Source organism: Telmatherina bonti, assembly GCF_933228915.1.
Source record: "Telmatherina bonti genome assembly, chromosome: 19".
Taxonomy (NCBI): domain Eukaryota; kingdom Metazoa; phylum Chordata; class Actinopteri; order Atheriniformes; family Telmatherinidae; genus Telmatherina; species Telmatherina bonti.
The window spans coordinates 10,135,907-10,154,922 of record NC_136617.1 but is presented as its reverse complement, the minus strand read 5'-3'; the positions used below and the strand labels follow the sequence as shown (position 1 = coordinate 10,154,922).

The 19,016-nt window shown below is 38.5% G+C and overlaps 1 protein-coding gene across 1 annotated transcript in view; it reads right to left on the bottom strand.

Moving 5' to 3' along the window:
- Window positions 1-19,016, bottom strand: part of grin2da (glutamate receptor, ionotropic, N-methyl D-aspartate 2D, a) — a gene marked incomplete at both ends in the record, with an annotated part of 358,506 nt that overhangs the window by 91,449 nt on the left and 248,041 nt on the right. Inside the window, 2 exons of the mRNA XM_079259282.1 lie at window positions 6,512-6,680; window positions 10,139-10,344. Coding sequence (XP_079115408.1) covers window positions 6,512-6,680; window positions 10,139-10,344 — 375 coding nt within the window. The remainder of the gene's footprint in view (window positions 1-6,511; window positions 6,681-10,138; window positions 10,345-19,016) is intronic.

Below are 19,016 nucleotides of genomic sequence, written 5' to 3'. Positions count from 1 at the left end.
GACCACTAGCATGTCATCCTTTTCTAAGGTCAGAACTCGGTTAACAAAAACTGTCTAATGTTCTTATGTTTTGTTTGTAAAAAGCACCACAAAACATGTTCAGATGTTTGGAAACATTTAAAATTTCATCATGGTTTATATCCAGCAAAAAACTTTAAAATGTGGAGAGGTAGGATGCGTTTCCTCTTTTTGTACTTACAGTGGCTTTAGAAGACATCTTATTACTGTTCATAGTAATCAGTTTAATGAAAATACAGAGACTAATCAGAAAGTAGCAACACAAAGTCCTTCTGGAGAAGATTTTTTGGTTGATCAGCCAACAACTTCAGCCTCTATGTTATTGGCTCCCCCTGCTGTCACACAAAACCCTCTTGTTGGAATGTGTGGCTCAATTGTTGCTCATTTACAAGCTTCTGGTCTTCATGAAAATACAGTCCAAACAATTGTTTCTTCAATGGAGGAAGTTGTCAATGATGGGCATATGCAAGCATGTGAAGCAACACTCCAAACATTTTCTCCTGAAGCCAAGGAATCAGACATTTACAAGAAAATTGAGCTCACTTTAAACCAGTTTGATAATCCCTTTTCAGCATTTAACACAAAGACAAAGAGACAGAAATATTATGATGAAAAATGGGAAATTGTTGAGCCTAAAGAATTTGTTCTTGGTGTGAGAATGGATACACGTAGAGGTAGAACTTCAGGAGTTTATAGTCAAATTCCTGTCACTGACAAATACATGTATGTACCAATTTTAGGCACATTAAATTCAATTTTCAAAAATAATGACATTAGACAGGAATTCTTGCAAGAGAAATACAGAAAAAAGGAGACATACAGTGACATAAGTGATGGATTATATTTAAAAAACCATCCCCTATTTTCAAAACAGAAGTATGCTCTACAGATTTTGCTTTATTATGATGATTTTGAAATGGCAAATCCATTAGGGTCAAAAAAGGGGGTCCACAAACTTGGCTGTGTTTATTTTACTTTAAAAAACCTTCCACCAAAGATTAACTCGGTGTTAATGAATGTACATTTAGCTGTTCTTTTCTACACAGAAGATTTAAAAAAGTATGGTTTTGAGGACATATTAATGCCTCTAATTGATGATTTAAAAAGTTTAGAAACAAAAGGAATCCAACTTCCATTCATTGAAGAACCATTGTTTGGCACTGTCATTCAGGTAACAGGTGAAAACCTCGCTTTAAATAGTTAGGTTTTGTTGAATCATTTAGTGCAACACACTGGTGTAGGTTCTGTCTTACAAATAAGGAAGATATTCAGTCTGTTTTCACTGAGGATAATCCTAGCCTTGTTCTGCGTTCCAAAGAACTTATTGTTGAACATTGTGATGCTTTAAAAGAAGATCCTGCTCTTCCCTCCATTTATGGTGTCAAAAAATATTGTGTGCTCAATTCATTAGAATATTTTCATAGCAGTGACAATTATGCTGTTGATATAATGCACGATTTGTTGGAGGGGGTCGTACAGTATGAGCTTAAACTAGTTTTTCAGTACCTTATTAAAAATGGCTACATCTCCATGAACACATTACTAGACAGGATAAATAGTTTTAATTATGGTTACTTAGAACGTAAAAACAGACCAAGTGGGTTAAAAATTGATGACAACAGCAAACACTTAGGTTTAAATGCCATTCAGTCTTGGTGTATTCTGCGCAATACCCCCCTTATCTTTGGTGACATAGTTGAAAGGGACAATAAGTACTGGAACATCTTGCTTCTTTTGTTGCAGATTGTTGATATTGTGTTTTCTATAACCTTTACGGACAGCATGATATGTTATTTGAAACATCTAATCTTAGACCACCATCATATGTTCAAAATCTTATTCCCTGATAGAAAATTAATTCCAAAGCACCACTTAATGATCCACTATCCCAGATGCATGAAAAAGATTGGCCCACTTATCCATATGTGGTGTATGCGATTTGAAGCAAAACACACATTTTTTAAAAAGTCTGTAAAAAATTTCAAAAATCTTACAAAATCTCTGGTAAAACAACACCAGCGTCAATTGGCCTTTTGCTATGAAAACTATTGTTTTAAAAGATTTGAATTTGGTCCTTTGAAAACAAAGACTCTTGATAACCTAGAGGGGGGAAATTTACTGTGTCATTTGTTAGATTTACATTCATCTTCAAATGTCTCAACAACAAATTGGGTAAAAAACTATGGTACTGAATACCAGCTTGGTCTTTTTATCTGTACTGGACCATCCCACGACCTACCACAGTTTAAAAAGATCTGTAATATTGTGATACATGATCAGCAGGCTTTTATAATTGGTTGTGCTGTCAACACATTGTACTTTGATGAACACTTTCATGCATATTGTATAGAAGAGCTGAGTAATGAACATGCTGTGATTTGTATTGACCAGCTTACTTATTTTAGACCTTTTGATAAGCAATATTCTAATGAGAGTGAAAGAGCATACATTGTCCCATACTCTTACATATATTAAACAATGTTTTGGAAATATTTGTGGTGCAGTTGAAATAAAAGTTTTTCAACAGAACATGGCCTCCTAATTTTAGTTTAGTGTTTTCTAAGTAATTTGTAGGAATTGTGCAAACTGGGCAATAGTTACTATACAATCTAGGGTTGATGATTATGTGTTCATGTACAAAGTATCCAGGATACTAAAAAGGAGTTATTTTACAGTTTTGTGTGGATTCATATGGACACTTCAGAAGTGTTAAAATGAACTCTGACAAAAACAATATGGGGGTGTTAATTTTGTGGTATGAAACTCACTGAAGAGTTTAATAAACAACACTGACAGTGCTAACTTTTAACACTTTGCTCAAGTGTTGAGAAAGTTCAACACTGTGTTGGTAAGTGTTAGATTTTAACTACGGACAGAGTAAAATGCAACTCCATCTTGGTGTTAAGTGCTCAACAATGTCATAAGTGTTGTTTTGACACTTTGTGGTGTGGACACATATAGACACTTCTTAAGTGTTGAATTTGACTCCCATGGAGTTGGATTAACCCTGTTGAATTTGCTGTGTATAAAGGGAAATCCAGTCTGCACGGCGCATCTCTTTTCATATTCCTGCTTAATACATATTCTCATACATTTCCACTTTATCAGTCCCTGATGTAACTATTTGCATTCTGTCTGCTCGGTACCTGACTTCAGGTTGTTTGCTGCATGCTAGTATTCCAGGATGGGATGTTATTAGCGAAGTTTGACAACAGCTAGAGATGGGGAACACACCTAATTAGGATCATTGCAAGATGTCTTTTTCTCCCCATTTCTCACCTCTCCCAGAAGGATAAACAAAACACGATACTGGAATTTAATGGGATAGTAGGGGGTGTTGGTTGGATGCTGGTCCATCACTGCTGTTCCTGGAGAGTTAGTCTCACTCTTGTCATGTTGACAGAGCAGGTTCCTTTCCAAGAAATCTTCTATTTCTTGGTGCTTTATACAAGATAATTTTCTGTTTGAAACACAGCCTCCCATCTGAAATATTTTTGACCAAAACTGATTGAGCAAAAATACATCCTTGCTGTTCAGGATATAAAAAGAACATGTTTATGACATTTCTGTCCGATAGGTTTCCTTAATGGTCCAACCTAAACAGGTGTTTTTTTTTTTACACTATTTGGCAGAAGGATAGTAGCATCTTTTCTCATGTCTATTGCCTCCTGATGGGTTGACAAAGAACTATGACCCGAGGCAGCAGCATTTTCAACCAAAATTATTATTAGGGTCCGAACTCTACTCTGAGTATAGCTCTGGCCCTGTTGTTTTTCAAATGTTTATTTTTCCTTGCGCATTGACCTCAAATTTGTCCCCAAAACACATAAATTAAAAATTTTAAATTTGGCAGAGACCACAAGTTCTGTGAAAATTTTAATAATCTATGGTCTGCATAGACTCCAAAAGAAAAAAAAAAAAGGTTTTACAGCGCCACCTAGTTAGAAAAAATTTCCAAATGAATTGAGTCTATTTTCACGAAGCCATGAGACTCGGACCCAATGGATGGTCCACAATCTAATCATCAATATTTCAGCTTACAGTAAAGTTGCGGTAAATGATCAAAGCTTTTAAACAGTGGCTCTAATTTATATTTTCTGTGTATACCAGTAATGTCACCCTCTGTTTTTTTTTTGTTTTTTTTTGTAGATAACACGCCACCATCACCTGGAAAGTTGTTGCAGTTACAAATGGTCTGGTGTTCTCCTGTTTATTTCCTTAGGTTGAATTGGAAAACCACCTCATCAGATACACAAAACAATGGACTAGACAACAGCAATGAAACACTCAATGTGACATTATTTTTATTTTAGACCACTCTTTACTTTGCCAGTTGTCCCAGGTGCCTCAGATTTGTCTCCACACAACTCCACCTGTGAGATTCAGACCTAGACCTACTGGTGAAAAACATGACCTCAAGAAAGGAGCTAGCTTTCTGAACCCATTAGTACCAGATGTCATGTGGGTGTGACTTAAATAATTACACATTTTACTCAGTCTCCCTTCCCAGGACCTGCACGTTTCACACCACCAGAAAGCCAAGACTCTTGAGATTTCGATGACACACAGTATTCCAGGATACAATTATAAATGTAGATTCAATAAACACTCACAAATGCAATATTTTTTTGAAGCCATACTGCACTTAGTAGCAGATGATACTGCCACAAAAACATCCTGTCACCTCAGCAAGAGTCAAGTCAAAGAAATCCAGTAAAACAGTTGGTCCACAACAAGTCCTTTATCAATAAAAACCTATTTTTTTGAAAAAATGAAGGATTTTAATGGGTTAAATGGGGCACTACATCCCCAGATTTTTTTTTTGTAGTTTTCAGGTTTAATAATGCTGCCAACAAACATCCAGCGCCTGAAGCAGCACAGGGACACACAACATCAGGGAGCTTTGTCATATCTGACTATGGGGATTTTTTGTTGTTTATTTGAAGAATTTTTTTTTTTTTTTTTTTTTTTTCAAACCACAGAATAATATCACATTTTCCTGTTGCGCTTTTTCCCAGGAGACTTTTGCTGCCTGAGGTGAGGTTTGGTCCCCTCAAACTGGAATGTATTAAATGTTAAACCCACAGGAAGGGGGGAGAGAATCCCAGGCGGACTTCTGATCTGTTATGTATGGTACCAGAGTTGGAGTGTTTATTTCTGATTTCATTGCATGGGAACATTAAAATACACACTTTGAAATAACAAATTTTAATTTTTTAAAATTTTTTTTTAAAAAGTTCAACATGTTAAGCTAGAAAAGACTTTTACATCACAGACCAGGTGTTTGTTCCTGAAAGCTGTTTATATTTAGTTTAAAATAAAAAGCACAAGTTAAGAGTTATGTTGTAATAAAATCTAAATTAAAGCACTTTTACTTTTGCAACCTTTTATACTTCTGAATGAAAAAAATCCCACTTTACTTTGTAATAAATTATACAGAGCTTGAAAAACGTTACAGTATGATAAAACTGTTTTTATTACTCTCTATCATTAATGTTTTGTTTACTTTCTATTCTTTAATGTTTTGGTGGTTTATAAGATTGTTTTTTTTACGTTAAGATAATCGACTTCATTGCAGAACTCGTGCAAATGTTTTGTATATTTCTGTTGTTGTTTCACTTAAATATATAAAATTGCTGCATTAAAGCTTAACACTGCAAACCTGAGCTGCTGGACTAACAGATGGTGAACAGATTGCTGAGCCATGCTGATGTCATGAATCCATTACCCCTTCAACTGCACAAAACCTAAATATTGCAATGAAATCCTGCTCATAGAAATACTTTTTACAGTATTATGAGGTGGTTTTGTCAGATGTGTTGATATAGAAGTAAATCATGAAAGTGTAATGGAACATTTTTTCCTTATTTACAAAGCAAACGGGCTCATGTCAGCAGCTCATTTCAAGTCAACATAGCTTCTGGATGACGTTTTTTGTCACCTAATAAGAACAGTGGCAACGGAATTAGCCGTTTAGTACCTTCCTCCTCATAGTGGAGCCTTGTAAGGTAAGACTATACAAGAATTACAGCTTATTCACTAAACACCAATAGAAACATCTGCCAATTACAATTGTTTCATTTCCAACTTTTAAAAGTACTGCTTTTATTTTGTGAAATGCATTATTGATCAAATGATCAATGAGTGCCAAGTTAAGCCTACAGAGATGATGGAAATATGTTGTTGCTTCCTCTGAATGGGTCGCCACATTGAGTCATTGCACAGGATAATTGGCACGTTTTCTACTGGATGCTCGTCCCGATGCAACTTTCTGCATATATCTGGGCTTGGGACCGACGATCATGGCCCCACTTGGGGCAGCAGCAGCGTAGGGAAGCAGGACTCACACAGCAAATAGTCAAGTCACAAGACGAGTGGCTCTATCATTGCAACCACTGCCCCGTCACAGAGATGATATAAATAGAAACTGGAGTATCATAATAAACTAAAAGTATTAACAAATCGTGTTTTCCAATGACAATAAGACTCTTACCTCGCCCACCATGCCATTCCATTCGCCATCAATGTTCTTTCCATGCCTGCCGTTCGTCACCAGGTAAAGGTCGTAGGTGAAGCCAACAATCTTGGCCAGACGCTTCAGGACGTCGATGCAGAACCCTTTGCAACAGTGCTTCATGGGCCCCGCACCATCCACCACCAAACTGAGGAGATGATTGGAGAAAACACACAGTAGAGACAGTCAGTAGTGGACACTTCAACCAGAATGGGATGACTGGCAGTTCAAGAGATGGAAAATAAAAGAAGTGTCTTTAGAGTGCAGAATAGAGGAGCCCCTCAGGGTGAGAGCATAACAGGGGGAGAAGAAGGCGAGGCTGTTATAAATTATTACCAACAGACTGCGAGTGGATTGATACTGACAGTCTGGACTGTTGTGTTTGAAGAGGCAATGCTCATCAGTTTAGAGGAAAACCAGTGCTGCACAATCAAAACAAAATGCAACTAAATTTTAAGCATCTACTTATATGAAGCCCAATTCTCCAGGGCCTGAAAAAATCTTTTGCCTCTCGGGCTTTAAGTAGCAAACACCTCAACATCAAGAGCGAGTAGCATGTATCGCAATCCAAGTGCATTTAGATGACTATCAGTCAAGTGGCTGCAGTGGCCTCCATCAGCTCTCCATTGCTAACGCCAATTTGATGGCTCCTCGTACACTTGGTGACCTCTTGGCTGTGTTACCTAGCAACACAGCCTGTACATCTGGTCAATTCTGCAACAAGCAGAAGAAAGAAAGAAAAACAGAAAAGGCAGAAAAAAGATGCTCATTTAAGATGATGTTCCATAAAAGAATAAAATAACAAAATGATTAAAAAGAAATAAAAAATAAACTATTTAAAACCGTAAACAATAAATGATAAAATATTAAAACAAAAACATTGATTCAAGTAACTTAAATGAAAAATATATAAACATATTAAAATTAAAATAAACTAAAAAAAAAAAAAAAGAATAAATAAATAAATAAATAACATAAAAGTTGCATCTTTACACATACAGAAAGATTTTATTTTTTTTTAATCAAACACAAGCTACAAAGTTTTCCAATTCCTATCCCCTTACTTCCAAATGTTGACATGTTTGCCCATCAAACAACTGATTTGCAAATATTTGTGGTGAGAGTGTCTTCTACTCCAGTTTGGCAGCACAAACAAATATCAAATCAAATCAAAGATACTTTATCCATCCCCGAGGGGAAATTCAGAGTTCAAGCCATATATAATTCTTATTAAAAAAAAAAAAAAAAAGTGGATATAAATCAACAAACTAAGTTTCCATGACAACTTTAATCTTGGCTTAGAGCAGCGCTTCAGTTCTTGACTTCTTGGTCTGCATGTTTTGTAGGCAACCCTACCTTTTCACACCTGAGTGAAATAAAGGGCTGATTAACAGGTTGAGCTTGAGTGTTACAGCCACAGCCTGCTGCTGTGTGGGCCGGTATGCAAATGAGATGCTTCCAGCACACTTCCATGATTGGCCGCCCTTCCTGATCTCTACCTCTACCATCGTGCCTCCAGATTGGTGGACAGTCTTTCTGGCGTCTCAACCATTGGCTACCTCCCTTGCCATTCTTCTACTTAACAAAAATCTGCACCTTCGTTCAGGGCAGCTGTGTCTGACGGTGACACAGTTTGCCTCCTTGCTTTGCCTGTGAATTCACAAAGGCCTTGCTGCAGATTTATGAAGGTTTTTCTGGTTCTTTGTCTGTAGACTTACAGACTTTAGTTTTGTCCCTAAGTGGGATTTGTCCAGTGAAAACTGCGTTTTTGGTTGGGTATTCCATGTTTATGTTTTACCTCCATCTACTGAACTGGTTGAGGTAAACCCAGATTGTTTTCTGCTGAATTCACTTATCTGTAAATTAATTGTGGAACTTTGAACCTGCATGAGACTTTCCCAAAAAAGGTCCAGAGTTGATGATCCTGGTGTGCTTCATCAGCAAGCAGCTGCACAACATTTTATCTACTGAATTCCCAGCGGTTTTTCAGTGCACATCATTCCCACGCTCATGCACATCACCGACATGTTTGTATTGTTCAGGATAAAGTGGAGATTTATGGTTTTAATTAAAGATCTTGTGATATTCTGTGCATGTTGTGCTTGATGAAAATGCAATTAACCCCAATTTGTTGTGTAGTTCCAAGCTTCCATCAAGGTTTTAATGAACAGCTGAAGCAAAATGCTCATTTTAACCTGCTTGCTACTGAAACTGTGGATTCAAATGTTCTTTCATACTAAATGAGCTCCTGTTGGAACATTTTTGCAAACTGAGGAGGTGCTAAAACACTTTCATATCTCAATGTTTCTCTCTTCATTTGAAGGCACGGAAAACTGTCTCCATGATGCTGTTATTTGAATTTTTGTTGTTTGAACATTTGAACTTATTTTGTTTCTTCAGATGAGACAAACTAAAAATATATTTAGGAACTTATTCTTTCTGTAATAAATAAATGGGGGAAAAAAAAGGAAACGTGTGTAAATGAGATTCTTTCACAGCCATAATAACCAGTTTGGCTGTTAATGGTTGACAAGAAGAAAAATACTGTAAAAACAGACATGTTAAAAAAAGGAGCTGTGTTAATGTCTAATATAAATAAATTTTAAAAGAAAAAAATTTACTTATTTTAAATGTTTGGAAGTTTGTGGGAATAATTCTTTTCTGATTTGGCTAAAAGAAAATCTTAAAAGAAATAAAAGGAACATCTATAAAACATCTGAATGTGTTTCATTAGTATTCTGAAACGATGAATATTGAGTAACACCTACCAGCAGCTCCTGTCCCGGAGGGCCACTGTCCTGCAGGATGTAGATTTATCTGATTGGGCAAACTTGTTAAGTTTTTTGGTGTTTCCCTACATTGACTCCGTTACTGCGAGCCAACACAGCCATATTGTTAGCAAACACTTTCAAAATGACAAAATTAACCTGTTTCACTTGGACAATGTCAAATTTTCTTGATTAAACCTGTATTAGGTTTAATCAAGGCAAGTGAACGCAGCATGCAGAGTTTGGCAAAGGAGAAAGAGGCGGGGCCTAATACCTTCATTAGGTAATTCAATAGCAAAATAAACTTCGAGAACATCTGCCAAGCAGATTTTGTGTGCAGAGGAAAAGTATGTGACGTGTTAGATTTTATGAGTTTAACTGACATTCCAATAAAGGTACTGATTATAATCAACAAACGTGCTGCTGTGTCACGTTCATTGTTCATAATGCTACAGTATGCTAATGACAGCGGTTAGCTTAAAACATCAGTTGCAGTGGTATTCATCATTGGTATTTGTCTACACTGCCTGTCTCTTCCTATCGTTGTTAGCTGGCTGTGTACACCCCCATGGGGAGTGTGAGGGATGGAAAGGGAGAAAGGGGCATGTCTGTGGATATGAGTTGATCATCGTTGCAAAGGCCCAACAAGCCATTTTTTATGAACTTGGGTTTTTTACATATTTAACTTCTGTGTACATGTTACTGTATTTTATATTTATATTTACATGGTGTGCTTTGCAGTGAGCCTCTTTGTCCCAGAGATATTTCTCTCAAAAGAGACTAAGTGACTTTAGTGACCTTGACCCGTTCCTGTTATGTAGGGTCTGTGAGGTACTACCTGGAGTTCATGGGCATGCGGCAGGGTACAGAGTCCCGGATGCAGGAGCTGGTGCCCGGGTCAGCAGGTTCCACGATGACGAAGGGCCGCTCCTCTAAGGTGACCACTCTGAGGTGTTGGGAGTCATCTAGGGGCTTTAAGAAAGAGCCATACCGAGACCAGGGATGGTAACGTAGGCGCAGGTGGCCATTTTCCCACCAGCCAACCTGAAAAAGAGGTGATACAAAATGATCAAAAATTTGAGTTTGACAACAATAAAACTTGGATGAAAATAAAATGTAGAGATGCATTTATTTCACCAGATAAAGTGACGTGTAAAAGTCTTAACCAGCATGAAACCACCCACCCAGACTGAATGCATGGATGTAAAGGTGTCTTAAATTGGTCATTTCAATGCTAAATTATTGTTTCAATCATGTCTGAAACTACATTCATTATATCAGTCCAGTTTTACTGAAGATCAAACTGAGGATATCAGTAAAATAAAAAAAATAAAAAAACAGTTTCACTGAGTGGGCAAGGTGCCGAAAAAAACAAAGAAATAAACACAGAATGGTCCGTTAAATTTTTACAGATAAACTAAAATTGTGCAAAATGACCCTGCAGCATTTAATGATGAAAAGAAACCGTTAAAATGAAAAGAGCGGAAACGTGAATCTGTTTCAGAGCTACAGGCAGAGGAAAGGAAACGTCTTCTGCATCTGCAACAGAAGCAGCGCTCCTGTGCAGCATACAGATGTGCGGCGAGATGATCAGGAATCAGGCACAGATGTGCAGACAGTTTGTCAGCTGGTTTCTCCAGAAGTCCTGGAAAACCAGTTGGTATGCAAGTAACTGCTAATGCCAGAAGAAAAGGAAACAGAACTGAGTATATTCATCTTGTTAAAGCCTCATTAGAGACATCTTTAACAGCAATTATGCATGACAGTGACTCAGAGCTGCACCCCTCTGATAATACTTAAGAAAAAACTTAACAAAATCAGAAAATTGTCAAATTGTTCCAAAAAAAAAAAAAAAAGGCATTTCATTTGTGTCCCTTTATTTTAGGTTTCCGCATCATGTCAGGCTTCAAAGGCTCTGAAGACAAAAGTTCAACATGGTGCATGACAGTGAGGACACATCTCCTGTAACACACTCTGTGCAGGAAAAGACATTTAAGTATTTATGAATGCTCTAACGCAGGGATGTCAGATACAAACAAGACATGTCACCGCTTTTTTTGCGCACTCCCTGACCCCATCATTTCCATGTGTTTTTAAGCAACATCATAATTATGAGCTTATTTGTCCTCCACATCATCCCACTAATGTCTTGCATTAGTTGATGAAGACAGCGAGGAGGGGCTCAGTCCTCAACACCGACCACCGTAAAAGGCAGGAATACAGTATAATTTGATTTTATGTGCTCTGAGTCACCATGGAGCTCAAACAAACTTGCTGAAGAATGCTTTGCATATGCATTCAGACATTGATTAAATGCCTTAACTTGATTATACAGTAGTTGTGCATGCTTCAAAAATCAATACCCTGACATTAACAATATCTGCTCTTACGATCAGTGCACCAAAAGTTGTATCAGGAATCTTTTTCCTTCTCTTTGTTTCTTTGTTCTAGCAGATTTTGTTCAAACTGTTCTCTTTCATAAAGATGTTGCTGATCAGTAGAAATCTTTAAAGTTAAATCTGAAAATCGATTTAACTCGTTTTTTAATATTGAATAGTTAAACACTCAGCTTCAACACTAAAAAGTTGGTGGGAAAGAAATCTGGTTTATGCATGTAGAAAATCGTCTCAGCAAATAAAAATCCAGCTGTTGTTGGTTTGTTGTTCTGTTTGGGGATGCAATCAGCCACGACACTCCTGCCACAAGCAAATCTATTGTTTTCTATTCTTTTCATCCTCTCTAATCACTCTTCTGGTCCACGTTTGTGCACAGAAACAGCTGTACATTTTATCAGTCAAGTGAAGTACAATCAAAACAGCATCAGAGAAAAAGCATTGAGAAACTGGACGTCTGTGGAAGGGGAATACTTCTGAAAGTTTGAAAGTAAGACAAATCGTAGAACTTCGCGAAGGGAGATGGGATTATTTGCAACACAGTTACAGATTTTTTAATGCAAATATGGATTTGAGATCTTCCAACATGCTGGGTTTTGTTGTTTTTTTTAGGTTTTATAAATGTGAAAAAAGTGTGTGCAGCAGGAAGATGCAGCCATGTGGTCGTCATGGAAAATGTCGTCTTGCTGAGACATTACAAGGCCCTAAAAAATGTCCCGCTCATCGATCACATCACAGAACATTTTTCCACTCCAGTCAGATGCTTTGTAAATGAGAAAATGGCAGCATTTTGTGGATTAAGCTCAGATGTGGCCTCTGGGTGTAAACTGTGTTCAGAGGAAGCATCCGTGAGTCCGAGCAATCGTTTCCATGAGAGAATGGCTACATGCAGAGCTGCCCGAGGTCCAGAGGAACATCAGTGGTCAGTGTTGGGGGTAACACATTACAGTAATGATATTACTTTTTGGGGTAACAAAGTAAAATAACGTCATACACAAACTGTATAAAGATGGATGTAGCCTCCATGACGTCACCCGTAGGTTTCTGAGAAGCTGGATTGAAGCTCGGTGGGCGGTTCCGACCATCGCCATCTTGGGAGGGGTCATGCGTGTCGTCTCGCCCGGAAAATACAAATATGGGCAAAGAGGTGGAGCTGAGTGGGGGGCTGTGAGCGTCATGGTGGATGATTGACATCGAGCGAACTCTGAGCTTTCTGTAGCTAAGAGCTAAGCGAGCTAACCCTGAGATAACGGGAGCTAACGAGCTAATGGAGGTAAGCGGGCTAAAGCTAAGTCACGTTGTTAACCGGCTAAAAACTGTGGTTGTTCTACATTCTTCTAACTTGAAGGGGGAGATCAAGGTACCTATCAATCAAAAGAACACGCCCCTAAATTTGCCAAATTTCGAGATTAAATTACTTTTAAACGGGCGCGTTTGGAGAAAAAAAATTTACTCCCCCCACAGTTGTCACCTGACCTATTCAACCAAAAATGGATTTTTGTACCAGGCTGTAAACATGTTATTTCTGCCGTGAAGTTGGTCTTTTTAACATTGGAATCTATAGGGAATGGCTCTGGTTAAGAGCCCCTAGAGGATATGGGGGGGACTACACTTCCACATATGCTTCACTTTTAAATGCCGGAGGTTGCCATTTGGTGGGTTCTCAAAAAAAGTAATTAGTTGCTTTCACTTTGTAAATTGTCACTTTGGTTAATTGTCATGCAATTACTTTACTCGTTACTGCATTTGAATAGTAACGTCACTTCTTATTGCGTTACTTTATCATGTCTTAATTCACCGTTTAAATCAGAGGTCGGCAACCGGATCTAAATGTAAATATATGCCTCATCTGAAACCTCCAACAGACCAGCTGTTAAACTTCTGCCTCCAAACCAGCTGGGGAGGCTGAGAGAAGGAGAAGCTGCAGCCAGCTTCACTTCACCGAGCAGCAGTGAAGCAGACAGGACTCTGTTGGAATTACAAGAACTGTGTGGTGTTTATTACTAAAGCTTGTAGTGAAACATTCACCGCTAAACAGACAGTTTCTCACAGCAAAATTCTTCTGCTGCCGTTGCAGCTGTCGTGCTGTGCATCTCTTTCCTTTCTTCCCGCTCAGGTCTCTGTTGTATGTTTTTACCGAGCGCACAACTTATATTTGTTATGAAATATCTGGTTGCCGTCAGCGTTCTGAGAGATAGCGGAATGATTTCACACAACATCTGATCGATCAGAATGATCAGCTGATATCACACTTAAGTTTCTTTCCACTTTGATCTGTGACGTCAAATAAAAGAATTTAAAGGGGTGCTATTCTGGTATTTCAAGTTTTCTGAGCTTTCTACAGTGTTACAGTGTTGAATTATCCTCAGACATGTGAACGGCACTGTTTTTTTTTATCACCTGAACTCATGTTTGAGTTTGAGTTTGAGTTCCAGCACGCTCTCCGTTTGGTTTCCATGGCGACGAAAAACGTGTCGTTTTAGAGAGTTTTTTCTACTTGGAAATCCTTGTGACGTCCCGGGGGATAAGGTTCGGTGATTGGTTACCTTCTACTGGTTAACAAGGGCATGTACAAATACATCAGGCGGGTGGAAAACGTCGGATAAAGTTATTTCCAACGATGGCTGGTGAGTTTACCAAAGAGAGACATCCTGCTGCATTCGTTGCTGTGGGTTGCTGTTTTCCACTTCGTTTTCAGGCTCTGATTCAGGTTCCAACATGTAGGGCTGTATGCTATGTGTTGACATGGTATTTTGTTTTTGTTTTTTTTATTGAGTTTATAGTAGCCTAATCCTTCTGTTTATGAGATGTTACAATGACGGTGAAAGCAGTTGCGGTGCGCGCTCCCGACGTAGCGCAGTGGCGGGAGGCGGGGCTTAATGCAGAAGAGTCTCAATCCACTTGTTTTGCCCGCAGGCTGATCTGACAGCCTACGGAGAGGGTCGGTCTGAAGTAAATAAAGCCATTTGTGACAATAACTCAATCAATCCCAGCCCTTCTGGTCTCAGAAATAAAAATAAATTAGCCTGAAATGCTCATAATAGTTCCACTTTAAGGAGAATGAAATCTCCAGTAAGTTATAAACCCTTTTGTTTTATTATATGAAGTCTGGAAGTGAAGACATGAGCCGTTACCTCACTCACATCCATCTCTATGGCAACATGTCACGGCACGGACATACACACAGCCAGAGCATGCACGCAGCACTTAAACTGATTAGAACAGCACAGGGCTGAGGGCTTATGGAGGGCTAATGCAACGTGGGTAATGCAGGAACCAGCGTTGCTACGGTATAGTAACGTAATTTTGTTAGTGACATTTTAAGTGTATGACCATAGACCGTATATAGGATAGATAGATGTATAGATGGACGGAGCCTCCGACGGTTAAAAGTGAAGCACATGCGGAAGTGCATAAAACTGCAGTTCCCCCTTCATCCACTAGGGGCTGCAAAACAGAGCAAATCCCCATAGACTCCCATGTTAAAAAGACCAACTTCACGGCAGAAATAAACATGTTTACAGCCTGGTTCTTTTTAGCCGGTTAACAACGTGACTTAGCTTTAGCCTGCTTTCCTCCGTTAGGTGGTTAGCTCCTGTTATCTCCGGGTTAGCTCAGTAAGCTCCTAGCTAAAGGCAGCTCGGATTTCCCTTGATGTCAATCATCCACCATGATGCTCACAGCCCCCGTCTCAGCTCCACCTCTTTGCCCATATTTGTATTTTACGGGCGAAACGACGTGCATGCCCCTGCCAAGATGGTGATGGTAGGAACCGCCCACCGAGCTTCAATCCAGCTCTTCAGAAACCTACGGGTGATGTCATGGAGGCTCCGTCCATCTCTTTATATACAATCTATGGTAATGACCGCAACACTGTCAGTGGAGACTTTCTGCTGTGTCTCTTGCCTACAGAGATGTCTCCAGATACAAAATATCTAATAATAGATGATGACATTTATTTGTAGCTTTATCCTGATGAACTTTTGACATTCCTTTAAACTGTGAAAGTGCAGTTTTTGCAGATTACCAAATCTTACAGACTCCCCCTCTCTAAAGTTCTTTTTTTATACACTTAATGTTAAAACTTGGCTGTAATTAACCTCATTTGCAACATGTTCACCCAGCTGTTTCTCTTAAGCGCCTTATTCTTCCAGCCTTTTGGCTGCCGTGTTCAAACTTTTGAGACTTTTTGCTGCCAACAAATTCAAAACTCTGTTTTTTTGTGGTTCTTTCTTTGCTTTTCTTTTTCTTTTATTTCTTTAAGAATACATTTTTATGAATTAAAAAAAAATATTAGCATGTTTCCTGTGCATTTAAAAGCACAACTTTTTTTTTTTTTTTTTTTAATGCAAGTTGTAGCTTGAATCAGGAAAGTAATGCAGCAGAACGTTACTATTAGTAAATAGATGCAGTGAAGGAATGCATGATGGCAAACATAAGACACAAGTTGTCACACATCTCAAGAGAATAAGTTCCAGGATAACCCGTAGGTTATCCTACATGTCTCAGGGTTGAAGAAAAACCTGACAACTACAAGTTATGTTGTCTAAAGGACAGTGTAGATTTTTTTTTTTTTTTTTTTTTTTTTTACATACATTATATACAATTTATCAGCTACTTGATAGGCCACAACAAGTCCCATTTTATGGACAGATTGCATCATATTTCCAGGTTACAGGAACTGTCCCAGTTTGCTGGAGGGAAACTTCACTGTGCAGAGCCAATAGTTTGTTGCATATAAGCATGGATCGGTGATAATCTTGTGCTTGTCTTGCATCAGATACTCTAGGCTGGATGTAATTCACTGATAACAAAACTGAGTCAGTTAAGTGCTTCCTCCATCCTGTTTGGTATTGCTGTTTGCAAACATTGCAGTCGGCTACAGACATACGGAAGACAAATGTTATCCCTCACTTGCTTAACTTCACCTTTATGTTCTTCAGTGCATTCATAAGATAAAGCAAATGCATCATTATTTAATATGAGCAATGATCAATGTAATCATCTAAATTTTTTCTGTGTTTTGATGCCTCTTTGTTACCGTACTTATATCTACATGTCATTGGGACAAGGTTTAATGCCTGTATGCTTAGTAAAGTTATTATGAAGGTGAGATCAATTAGCAGCTCAGAGAGTGAAAAAAACAGCATTTTAATTTGAAAGTTACTGAGAGCTTTCAGATGATCTTTTCTTCAATCTAATTTCCTTCTCAATCTTTTCTGTGAAAACCTACAAACTGCACATGGTTTGAATCTCTCATCCAGAAGCTTTAAAGCTTCTCTCATCTGAACTGTAATCGATGAACAGCTCCTCCTTGTAGATGTATCGTGATCTCTCTATTCTGTGAAGCTGTGAAAATGGGATTTAAGTTTGTGTGCAGCAGGATTCCAGCTCTCCTGTCACTATGATTATAAAGGTACTTGCCTCTCTGGTTTTTATCTGCTCATTGATCTTATACTCCCTCCTCTTATGCTTCAGCTCGAAGAACAAACAAATGTAAGACGACTTGCTGCACTGTTGCATCACGTACCACCTAACTTTATACATTCAATGAGATGTTCTAAGCTGATTCAGCTGCAGCTCAGCTGACAGAAAACAATAAAAAAGCAAACGGCAACAACAAAAAGTCCTTGAAAAAAAAAAAACATGTTAAAGGTATGTTTGTGTAAAAGTGTTTCCTTTAATTTACCCTCTTTATATGCAAAGAAGAATATATTAAACATCATGCAAACTGAAGCCATGTATGCAGTAATATCTAATCCAGGGATGTAGGGCTGGGCGATATGACCTTTTAGTAATATCCCGATATTTTTATGGCCTGTCACGATACACGATATATATTTTGATATTTACCTTAGCCTTGAATTAATGCTTTGGTGCAGACAATCACATCAGTAAGATGATTTTGTGTCTCCATTAAAACATAATTGCTCATACTGCACCAAGATATGCTGATTTTAAACATTCATGCCAAAAGGATGAAATTGTAACGAAGCAAACTGATCAAAACCGTATTTATTGAACAGTTAAAGCAGTGGCAGAAACATGTCATTTTAAAACAAAATAAAGTGCCTTTGCATGATGTAATAAATGCAATGTATGAAAATGGGTGCTCTAGGGGGTGAATTTTCTAATGATGAACTATTATAAGGCTTTGCTTTATGGATACGTTTTTGAGTTGTCGTGTATTTTTTTTTAATCGCAGAATTTAGCGTAGAAATCAGTCTTATAATACAGGCAGAATGTCCTCATATCGTCTCCAATAAACGGCTTCAGCCAGTTTTTAATTCAGGGTTTGATTCCCACTGCTTTCTGTACTTTCTAGAGACATGACGAGCTAGATAAATATGCTTGTGTCACACACACAGTGGATGAGGTGAGTAAGTGACAGAGGCTGTAAATGTAATCAAATAGAATTAATTATTTTTGCGTGACGTGAAAAACTTTGCAATTTACGTCCCACTCTGTAATCCAGAGCGGGATCAGTGGCGGATTTGGCTGTTCATTGTGACTGTAGGTGGAGTCGTGCAGGTGTCCTCTCTGCTCCTCTGACTGACTGCAGCTGCAGCCGGAGCGACTGAGTGCTTTAGGACGGGGAGAGACTCTCCTTCTGACAATAACTTAACAATATGCGCTTTAAAGTCAGTCGCCAAAACACCAGGAAAGTCTCCAATAACTCCTGTAAAAGTCGCTAGATTTCTCGCTAGTCGCTTTTCACAAAAAAAGTCGCCAGATTTAGCGAGAAAGTTGCCAAGTTGGCAACAGTGGCTCCACGCTGCCTCTCATGACGTAGCACGTAGCTCACGTTATGTACGTAACTAGGTGCGCTTGCTTTAACTCTCTGTGCAAAGCGGTGCAGAGTCGAAGAGGAGGGAGGAAACCCCGCCCACAGCTAAAAACACCTGCGTGACAACAGGATACTCGAATATGACGAATATAGGCATTTTTTATATCGCACAGGGGACTAGCCACAATATCTCGAGTATACTCGATATATCGCCCAGTCCTACAGGGATGTCAAATCTACTCCAACACACCTGACTCAAATTATCAGGTCATTTTGCAGAACTTAACAAGCTGTTGGATCCATCTGAATCAGATGTGTTTGACCAGGAAAAGATCTAAGGCCCTCGAGGAGAGACATTTAACATCCATGATCTAATCCAGAGGTGCCAAAGTCTGGTCCTCTAGATCTACTATCATGCACATTTTAGATGCATCCATCTCCAACACACCTGAATCACATGTCTGCATGTTATTCAGCTCTGCAGAGGCCTGGTAACAACCTTCATTTGACTCAGGTGTGTTGGAGAATCCAGACCA